The sequence below is a fragment of the Mustela nivalis genome, assembly GCF_964662115.1.
Source record: "Mustela nivalis genome assembly, chromosome: 5".
Taxonomy (NCBI): Eukaryota; Metazoa; Chordata; class Mammalia; order Carnivora; family Mustelidae; genus Mustela; species Mustela nivalis.
Genome location: NC_139024.1, coordinates 33,785,825 through 33,797,184, shown reverse-complemented (window position 1 = coordinate 33,797,184; position 11,360 = coordinate 33,785,825). Strand labels below are relative to the sequence as shown.

Sequence of the window (11,360 nt, the reverse complement as noted above, 5' to 3'; positions counted from 1 at the left end):
CCGCTAATTGTCCGGCGCCCCACTCTCTTTTCCTTGGAATTATGGGTGTTTAAGGGCATGGAGTAGATATGGAGGAGATGTCCGCCAGAGGGGTCATTCTTGAGTGATTAGTGGCGAGACGCCCTTCAAGACCATTAGTGCCTTTTGTGGTTAGGATGGCCACACCTAGTTTATGAGATACTCTAGTTTATGCGATCATCCCTATTGTCCTAATGTAATTGATGCCCTTTTCAAGTGTCCCAGTTTGGGCAATAAATTATATGGAGACCGTTTATTATAGAACTTTGCCGAATCTACCCACTTGGGTAGCTTTTGTCTCTTTAGACCTGTCTTCCTGCCCACCCAATAATTAACCTTCTTCCCTCTTCTTCTAACCTTGTTAAAGTCAAATCTTCTCATCTCCAGGTATTCTATCCTCTTCCCTTCCTCACTCTGGAAAGTTTTTCTTCCTGTTCTTTACCTCCTGCTCCTTCCTTTTCTTCACAATCCAGACCATTGTGGTCATTCAACTTGCACAGATGGTCAGCTCACACTGGACAGTCTGCTGCCACACTAGTCACTAAGTATTTTTTAAAACATCCCTGATCTAGAACCCATCAACAAAGGCCTCTTATTCAACCAGTCTGTCATACCAGAGGGCCCAGACATGTTGTTCAATGATTCTCATATACAGTGGGCACTAAGCAGTCCTGCACCTTCAAGGCCATCACTAAATTCTTACAATCCCAGAGGGGTAATGCAGTGGAGGATTTAGGAGCACAGAGTTTTCAAAACAATGTTTAAATACAGGTTCTAACACTTATTAGGTAATCTCTGAAGTTATTTTAGATCTTTGTGCTTCAATTTCCCCTGTAAAATATGGTTAATAGTAAGATAAGGACTGAGATCAGTGTCTAGCACAGTCATTGCTTTTAAGATGTTATCAATTATTACCCATTTTACTTCCGAGATCCCTTGGCTAGTGGCGATGCTGAGATCTACACCCAGGTTTTCTGAATCGAAACTCCATGCTTTTTGTGACACCACCACTACCCAAGCGCTCTCCATATAATAAAAGCAGTAAGAGGCCAATGAAAGATTGGGAAGTACTTTATTTGATCATGTGATTCCATATAACAGCCAGAGTTACAGATGCCTCACCACAGTATACATTTGAATAGGGAAGATGGCTCAGAAATAGCAGTCTTAGTAATTCAAGTACTGATCTTGATTAGATAAAGGAAAACAGTTTTGATAATTGTTTTGCCAGAGTTTTAAAACACATTTTTTTACAGTTGTTTCCTGAAAGAACTACTGCTTTGAACCACATATAAACAAGGTACAGTTTATTCACATAAAGGAACTACAGCTGAAAACAAGTTTAAAAAATTCCCATCTCAGACCATTTTTCTCTTCTCAGCACTGCAAATGCTTCATTCCATCATCACGCTGAATTCCTCAGCATCTTCCATACCATTTCTAGGCGAAACCCCGTGAAGTAGTGAATGTCGGTCCTCCCGGGAATTTTTCCTACCACATACTCCAATGTTCCTACAACGGGCACTCTCTGCTCTTCCAAAATAAACTTCTTTTTGGCACAGAAGAAAAAACATGCCACTAGGAATCTGAAAACCTAGATTCTGGGCCCAGCTATGTCATAAACTAGAGAATAATCCTAAACAGGTCATGAAACCTTCCCAGGTCTCCGTTCAAAACTGCAAAAATAAGTCATATTCATTCAGTCCGTTATTATCATTTATCTTCACAGTAACCGTTAGATTTAAATAAGGCAGCATTATACTCATTTTATAGAGGAAATTCAGTCTCAAAGAAGTTCTACAATCTACCAAGATCCCACAGGTGGTAATATGGACACAGCTAAACTTACACGATCTCACTCAAAACCTTAGTACCAGTACACACTGTACTCATAAGTTGGTTCAATGGATGAAGCAGCAATTTCCTAGGTCCCTTCCAATGCTCAAATTTTAAGCTTCTTGCAGTTTTTTCCTCTCTTCTTTCAGCCAGCATTTACAGTAGAAAACAAAAATATATCTCATCACTAAACTTCATTTATCATGGTTCTCTGATTCAACTTTCTTTAAATTTTCTTGTTTTCTATTAAACGTTTTTCTGATAGCTTCCACAACTGCCCGCCTCTCTGAAAGCTTTTGGATCTACCTGTTTGTCAAAACAGAGATGGCTAAAATTTTGTAAATACCAATTCCTTTTTTATTTTAAGAAGTTATTCCATACATAAATAAAATAGTTCAAAACAAGAGAAGCCCTTGCTAAGCTAACTCTTATTCCCTATAATAATAAAATGTACTTTTTTCTATTGATTTCATATCCACTTTCCTGTCTGTTTTCATTTGGGAAACACCATTATTGTATCTCACTGTCAAGTCTCCCTTTCCCTAACAAGAAAATATTATAGTCATAAGAGTTAGGAAAACTCTTACTTTCACAATTCTATAGGAAGAATAAATTAATCACCTAAATTGGACGGCAAAACTTTTGAATGTCAACTTGAGAGATTCAGGACATTTCCCAAGAGGCTGTATGACCAATCTAAAAGCTGATGAGATGATGTGCCAAAAATTACACTTTAAGTTTTTTACTTATAATAGATTTATATATGTGCTCATTAGTCTTGCTGATATTACATAGGAACATATGCTGAAACCAAATTAAACTTTATAGGAAAACAAAATTCATCCTATCAGCAATCCTGAAAATTCAGCAGAGCCCAATAAATAGTATGCTCTCCCAAGAAGGGAGTTTTAAACATTTAATAATTTGTATAATTAACATGCTGAAAATGAGAAACTGAAGAGGGCGTGGGAATGGGGAGTACATATAGGAAGTGATTTCAAAATTTTCTTCATTTTGATGGTATCGCTTTCTTGCCTTCAGGAGGTAAGAGTTTGACTTCAAAAGTAACAAAATATTTGAGAAGGGATATTACATCTTTCTGTTCTAGGTAGTATTCTTCTGCTATTTTCTCAGCAGTCCACGTTTCTGGATGAAGTTTATGATTATTGAGAAGTGTTAATGCCTCTACAATGGAAATTTTGCCTTTGGGAATGTTTTTGATATTCATGTTAAAGTCATGGCCTTTTGCCAGTCTGAACTCCTTTTGCTCTTGAGGTCCAGGATCTTTTACCTAGTATCAAAAAACAAAGAAAAGGCTTTCAAGACAAGAGAAAAGATGTGACATCTACTTTCACACTTCTCAAATCTCCACTACTTCAAATAAATACTACACATGCTTCTCCAAACGACATTTTCTCATCACAATGACACATAGTTTGATGGCAATTTTGCCCCATTGCCTTTATGTAACTATAGCTCAATCACTGTTAAGAAATTAAGATAGTTCTACAAAATAACAAGTGAATGTATACCATCCACTCATGATATTATTTCATGTATATTAAAGAACAACATAAATTAATGGATTAGACATGAAACTCTTCAAAGACTTCCCATTGTCCTCAAGATAAAACACAAATTCCTTAGCTAGACAAATAAGGACCTTCATGATTGGGTCCTATTACCTGCCCCCTACCTCATTTTTCCCAAATGCATTGCTCACATGTCCCCCAGACTGTAATGAATTCTGTTCTCCAAAGGCATCACACTTAACTTTATATTCCCAGGTAATCCTTCTACTCCATATCTAGTTTTATTCAAATCTCCCTTCTGATTAATACTAAATACTGAAATTATTAGGACACTGAAAAAAACAGCTTGATAAAATTCAGCAACCTCTCGATTAAAAGCTCTTAGCAAATTAAAAGTGTGATAGAAGTATTTTTAAAATCAGAAACCTTATCATTTTGTTATAATTAATGCTGAAACATTAGCATGTACAGGAAGAATAGGACAGAATACCAACTTTCACTGTTGTGTTAATGCTACAAACAATAAAAGTAGTATAAATAGTGGAATGGAAAACTGTAATTCTATGCCAATAAGAGTTATCTTCAGAAACCTAATGGAATCAACTGAAAAACTAACAATAACTCAGTAATGTGGGTAGCTGGAAGACAAAAATCACTCACTTTCTGACACACTGGCTTAGTTTAAAAACTTAAGGTGAAGGCACCTGGGTGGCTCAGTGGGTTAAGCCTCTGCCTTTGGCTCAGGTTATGATCTCAAGGTCTTGGGATCTAGTCCCTCTGCTCAGCAGGGAACCTGATTCCCCCTCTCTCTCTGCCCGCCTCTCTGCCTACCTGTGATCTCTGTCTGTCAAATAAATAAATAAAATCTTTAAAAAAAAAAAAAAACTTAGGATAAAAAAAATCCCATAGTAATAGTCTTCCCTCTATCTTCCAAAGATTCAATAATACAAATATGTTAATTCTCAAATTAATCTATACATTCCAATTCAATTACACTCAGAATCCAAATCACACTTATTAAAAAACAGGACAATTTGAGAGGTATCTGGGTAGTTCCATCAGTTAAGCATCTGACTCTTGATTTCCACTCAGGCCACGATCTCAGGGTTGGGAGATGGGCCCTGTACAGAGCTCTGCGCTCAGCAGGGAGTCAGCTTGAGAATCGCCCACCCCTCTGCCACCCCGAGCATAAGCACAAGCACAGGCAAGCTCTCTCTCAAATTATTTATTTAATCTTTTTAATTAATTAATTAAAGAACCTGACAATGTGATTCTCATCTGGGGGAAAAAAATGTGGCCACAGCCATGAAACTTTTGGGGAAAAAGAAAGGTCACAACAGATATCAAGACAGATTACAAAGCTCCATTAATTAATATAATATGATCCTAGTGTCAAAATAGAAAAATTAACTAGAACTGATGAATCCATAAACAGATTTGTATGTATTAGTATTTAAAGTGACTGGAGAGGCCCCTGGGTGGCTCAGCTGGTTAAGCGTCTGCCTTCAGCTTAGGTCATAATCCCAGGGTCCTGGGATCGAGCCCTGCATCGGGCTGCTCGATCTGGGAAGTCTACTTCTCCCTCCCTCTCTGCTGTTCCCCCTGGTTGTGTACACTCTCTGTCAAATAAATAAAATCTTAATAAAAATTTTAAAATGTTTTAAAAAAGAAATAAAGTGAGTGGAGAAAAGACTGGGCTTTCAGTAGACTGTTTAGACAACTGACCGTCCAGGAAAAAAAGATACCCACACACCAAACACTACATTTATTGCCAAATAAAGATTTTAATATAAAATATACAGTCATATGGGGCGCCTCAGTGGCTCAGTGATTACGCGCCTGCCTTCGGCTCAGGTCATGATCCCGGGGTTCTGGGATCAAGCCCCGCATCTGGCTTTCTGCTCAGCGGGAAGCCTGCTTCTCCCTCTCCCACTCCCACTGCTTTTATTCCCTCTCTCGCTGTGTCTCTATCAAATACATAAATTAAATCTTTAAAAAAAAGATTAAAAAAATAAAATAAAATATACAGTCATAAAAGTACTAAAAGAAAATACAGAAAATGGTTTTCATGTTAGAGTGAGTCCAGACTTCCAATACCATGAAGTAAAAGGCTAACATATCTGACAGAACTCTGAAGAGCAGTAAGTTAAAAAGCCCCACAAAAATAAATTATTTGATATACAGTATCACTAATACCTAGAGACATCACAAGTCATTAAGAAGACTAGGAACTACCCAAAAGAGAAAAAGGGCAAAACATAAATAGGTACTTCAACTTTTTCATTGCTACTCCCCCATGAATGCTTGTAGACTTTTCCCAAGACCCCCACATAAAATTTTAATACCACTGTATATCTCTTCATGTATTGTATGCATGCAACTACTCATAAAAACTGTTAAATTTTTTTCACTCCCCAAGGGCCAATTTTTGAATGCATGATTTAGTATGGCATGAGAGAAACAACAGTTGGAAGTATTATTCAACACAAAGAACATGAATATCAACCCTTCTACCTTTTTAATGGGAACATCTGGTGATAAATGAACCCTGTAATTGCTATTACATGCAACAACTCACAGACCTTACTTTACATGAATTTTATTTCACTTATTTAATGAAAATTACATTAATAACTCTATCTGTGAAAACAGTATTGTCTATGAAGACAGAGTACCAGCGAATTTAAGAATGGAAAGAAATCTGGGAGTTGTCATTGGCACTTCTCTCCTTTAATCAAACTCTTCCCCCAACTTAGAACATTCCTGCCCCAACAAACTTATGTAGTTGACTCAGACTCATCCTTCAGAATGAGGCTTAAATGTCACTTTCTCAGAAGCCACCCAGTCCAATCACAAACAGTTCCCTCTGTTAAACTCACAGTGCCCATACCTGTCCTTCATAGACATATCAAGTAATTTTGTACTTATGCCTGCTTATCTCTTTAATGTCTGTATTCTTCGCAATATTCCAACCAAGAGTAAGGAGTACGTCTGCTTTGTTCAAAACTGTAGGAAAAGCACTTGTGGGGGCGCCTTGGTGGCTCACTGGGTTAAGCCTCTGCCTTTGGCTCAGGTTATGATCTCAAGGTCTTGGGATCTAGTCCCTCTGCTCAGCAGGGAACCTGATTCCCCCTCTCTCTCCGCCTGCCTCTCTGCCTACTTGTGATCTCTCTCTCTCTCTCAAATAAAATAAATTAAAATCTCGGGGTACCTGGGTGGCTCAGTGGGTTAAGGCCCCTGCCTTCGACTCAGGTCATGGTGTCAGGGTCCTGGGATAGAGTCCCGCATCGAGCTCTCTGCTCAGCGGGGAGCCTGCTTCCTCCTCTCTCTCTCTCTGACTGCCTCTCTGTCCACTTGTGATCTCTGTCAGATAAATAAATAAAATCTTAATAAAAAAAATAAAAAATAATAATAAAATCTTTAAAAAAAAAAAGGTACTTGTGCCTGGCATTTATATATGGCTGTACATAAAATTCCCATTCCCAATGTATTCTGTAATCTCCCAAGTTTTACATTTCCTATCTGAATATATCTTTAAAAAACAAAAAATACCAAACAGCAACACAACACTAAAGGAATCCCTCAAACTAGAACAAAACTCAATCCACTGAAGGATGAGAAAATAGTATTAAAGTTTTCCTTTGGTGATTCAAATGACAACCACTAGAAGAACTTCACCAAATCCTATAAACTGTGAAATACTATCACCACGATGCTTAAGTTTTGCCAATGCCCTGTATTCTGGTCACAACTACATTGACAGTTTGAAACGTGCAGAGCACTCACTCTCTTTTACTACCCACCACACTTCTCCTGTTCATTTTCCTGGAGCACAGAAAGGTTGCATTACTTATCTGCTGAATGCAAACACACATTACCTGCAAAGAAGACACCGGATCTTTGGAATCAACGTACACATCTTTTAGTAAAGACAGCAGTTTGTCATCTTTTCTAGCTATTTCTCCCTTAATTTCTGGATGGCCTAAGGAAAGAAAAAGAATGTCACAATATGAAAACGAAACAAAATGCCCTTTAAGATCCTAACACTTAACACAAGTCAGCCACTTTCAATTTTTTTGTTTAATAAACGATCACTCGGACAGTACGGGAAGTACTGCGCACGGAAATCAAAATGCCAGGCTGGGCTCGGCGCCCATCGTTCCGTGAAGATAGCCAGACGGCACACCGGAGGAGTGCTTCCATTTCTGGATTTCCCGCAGCAAGTCGGTAGACGGTAAAGGTAAGAGCTCGGGAGGGCCGGACGGGGACAGCTGGGGCAGCCGCCGCCACCTCCGGGACCACGAAGTGGGCGGAGCCGCCACTCCACGGCGGGCGCAACAGGACTCTCTCAATGTCACCGGCCCGGGGGCTCCACCTTTCCGCGCTCGGCTGACAAGTCAGTGCCGCCGACCCCGGTCACCTCTGCCACGGGACCATGACCCACGGGCGCCGAACCGCCCAGCCCGCCCCGGGGGCCCGCGCGGACTTCTGACATGTCCTTGCACCACTTACGGCTCATCTGCTCTCGCAGGAGGCTCTTGGTGGAGGGGTGCCTCGGAGCCGCAGAGGGCTTCATCTTGCTGATTTCCCGTTCCGCCCGGTTCTCTAGATTGAAATTACGGATTGCGCGAAACACCGCAGCCCCCATCTCCTCACAACATGCTGTCCTCCGCTTCACGCTGCACGTGGGGAAAACACCGGCTCCGACGACCTCCGGGACGCATCGAGCATGCGCACTGTGGGGTCGACCCTGTTACACGCCGGAAAACAGACGCTAAATGCGTCTCGGTCGCCCCCTAGCGGTCGGGAGGGCGCACGCCGCGTCTCCGCCCTGTGTATGTCAAAAGGACCGCCTACCTCCTGGGCAAGAAGCTTACGCCCGCGTTGGGCCGCTTCCCGCGGGAGGAGGCGGGGCTTAGGCTCCCACCCGCGGGAGGAGGCGGGGCTTAGGCTCCCACGCTCAGTGGCTCCGACCAGTGCAGACTGGGCTCTCCGGCGGGAAGCTTTAAAACACACACAGGCGGGGCCTCGCCGCAGACTTTGGGATTTCATACCTTCGGAGTAGGCACCCGCGTTGATTCAAGCTTTCTACTGTGATTCAGCTTTTGCAGGCTGAGTAGAGAATCAAAGTCGTCAGGAAATTGACCTTGAAATCCTTTTACAGGTCAGTGTCGCCAAAGAAAAGCCAATAAATACGGAACTAAGTGCACCAAAATAAGGGAAGTTCCTAAAATCACCCTTTCCTGTTTCCTGAGGGGAAAATAATGAAAGTGTATTCGCGGGGCGAGGCGGGGCGGGGGCGGCGGGGGGCGCTGCCTGGCTCCCAGGGTGCAGCGTGGGACTCTTCATCTCCGGGTTGTGGGTTCTAGCCTTAGGCTGGGTGCAGGGATGACTTAAAAAAATAAAAATAAATCTCAAAAAAAAATAACAAAAACCTCAAAAAAGAAAGTGTCCTGTTTCCTGACGAATATTTGTTCTCACTCTTCTATTTAAATGTCTTCAGGTTCCTGAGCCCCTGCCTGATGGCTTTCTGAACTATCTTGTCCTCTTTTTCTAGATCTTTCACATCCTGCTCTCCTAAGGCAATTTGACTTGGTGGTATTGATGTGGGAAACAAAGGCAGAAGAAAAATTGCTAAATTTCCTTACTACCTAGAGCCCACTGACAAGTACGTGAAACAGGCAAAGTGACGTTCTTCTAGGGACTCAACTGCCTCAGTGTTAATACTTTGCTAAGGGCAAAAGGCAATCCTAGCCTGAAACCACCTCCCCACCAGGATCCTGTAAATCCACTTTAACAAATACAAATTACTTTGGAAACCTCCTTTAGCTCGAAATCCCCCAAATACATGTTGGCAATCAGCCCTGGGGCATGTGGCCCTCCGATGTACATCTTAAGGGTCTCATAACTAGGGTTTTATTAGACGGTAATAAATGAACTTTTCCCAAAATAGCTAGCCCCCTCAAGGTCCTGGAAACCTTGCTTCCAAAATTCCTTAGAGACTTACACTACCCCAACGCCCTCCCAATTTGAAAGTGTACAATGGGCCACTCCTCATGACCCCAGTGCAGCTCCTTCTGCCCATGGGTCCTGTCCCCATGCTTTAATAAAAATCACCTTTCTACACCAAAGACTTCTCAAGAATTCTTTCTTGCCCCTCGGCTCTGAACCCTAACGTTCTTTCCTACATCAGTATCGGTTTCAGTCATGTTGTCCTTTCTACTCTGTTTATTTTTGAAACCAATCTGTGTTATTTCTGTATACTATTAAGTTCTAAGTCACCACATTATTCCCTAGCTCATTTCTCACTTGTCCTGCCTTTCTCATTCTTTTTAAGTCAGGGAGACTTCTTTGTAACTTAGTGAAAGAAATAGTTAGATATTAGAAAAAATAACACCACTGTTGTTACACAGTCTCTCTTCTCGCTCCACATTTCTAAGCAGATTACTGTGTTGCTTCTATTTATGATTCCTTAGAAATGTCATTAATCCATAAAAAGAACCTACCAGGAAATAGGTTTTCCAAAGTTACTATATTTTCCATAGACCGTGGCTATAAGATCATTTTTAGTGTTCTCAGCTCTTCTGAGGAAAATATATTTGTTTGGTTGTTTTTAGCCAGTGAAAAGCAAGGAAAGAATTGATGATGTAAAGACAATTGAATAAAAATAATTTTTAAGAAAAGAAACAAAGAAAGGGGAAACCTTATTTAAAGAAAACAAATATAATTATGAAATATAATACTTAATCATAGTAAAAGAACTTCAAGAAACATAGCTTCCACCATTGATTTATCATGAAATGTGTTTTTACTGGGATTGGTCTTTGAAATTGATAAAGGCTAAAGCCAGTTTTCTCTGGTGGAGTTAGTTGAGAAGTTATCCTGAAGGTGGCAGACTGCTCCAAGATTTCCATTTTTGAGACTTAAGCATGGCTGTATCAATGTGCTTCCTATCCAGGATAGTCATTGTTCTATGGATTCCAAGAAATTTTCATCTTCCTCATTATGTCCATGAGCTTCAACAGTTATGGTTGCACTTTCTATTCACTGCCTGTTAAGATATTTTGAAAGTAAAAAATTCGTGTTTGTAGAAATTTTGCCATTCTTATAGTAACATGTTAGACATACTTTTGCGGCATAAAAGTAACATGAGACAGAAGTTACAAAAGTGTAGCGGGGGCTGTGGAGATTACTGAACGGAAGGATTCTTCGAGTTCACACATATAGGTAGAGTTTACATCCTGTGTTTCAGGAGCCTCCAACATGTGCCAGTGACATTATTGCCTGGTTCTGGCCTCAAGTTGCTCAAGCTCTCAAAAAAGCAGAGCAGCAGTGAAGGTACTCCCATTGGAAATGCACACTTGGCTGTCATCACTTGAGAGCCATCATGGAAATGAAACCCAAATCACAAATGCATACTTCCAGCTCTTCTTGTCAAAATATGTAAAGTAATAGGAAGTCTGGGCTCAGAACTCTCTTGGGCTTCTGCTAAGGGTTGAAGTCAGGTCCCCAAGGAAAGTATAACCAGGATTCTGCTCAGAATGAATCATCTCTCTGAATGGAGTGTTGTGATGGGTATGTATTGCTAAATATCTTAGGTTACTAATGAAATAAAACCAGGATCTTGCTGGCATAATAGAATATAAATTCTATGAGGACAGAAATTTGTGTTTTTTTTGTTCACTGCTGTATTCATCACGTTGAACAGGGCCTGGAACATACTAAGTACTAAGCAAATGTCAAGTAAATATCAAATAAACCCAAAGGCAAGTAGGCCCCTGAGCTGGATGCCAAGCCCTAGACCGGTTGCCTCTGCCAGATGTCGATCCTTGTGAAAGTCATTCACTCTTGTTGAACCTACTCTCATCTTCAGTTGAGATTATAGTAATTAATGGGTTTGACAAAGTTTAAAAATATTAAAAATATATATAATTGTAGATAATACATTATATCTATATCTAAATGTATATAATG

At 40.5% G+C, this 11,360-nt stretch overlaps 1 protein-coding gene across 1 annotated transcript; it reads right to left on the bottom strand.

The window, feature by feature from the left end:
• Positions 1-1,071: 1,071 nt before the first annotated feature.
• On the bottom strand, positions 1,072-8,166 carry NDUFAF4 (NADH:ubiquinone oxidoreductase complex assembly factor 4). Its single transcript, XM_082731913.1, has 3 exons — positions 7,899-8,166; positions 7,265-7,368; positions 1,072-3,145 (listed from the first exon to the last, which is right to left on the bottom strand). Exons 1-3 carry the CDS (start codon positions 8,032-8,034, stop codon positions 2,864-2,866), a joined length of 522 nt encoding a protein of 173 aa, XP_082588039.1. The 5' UTR covers positions 8,035-8,166; the 3' UTR covers positions 1,072-2,863.
• Positions 8,167-11,360: the final 3,194 nt, after the last annotated feature.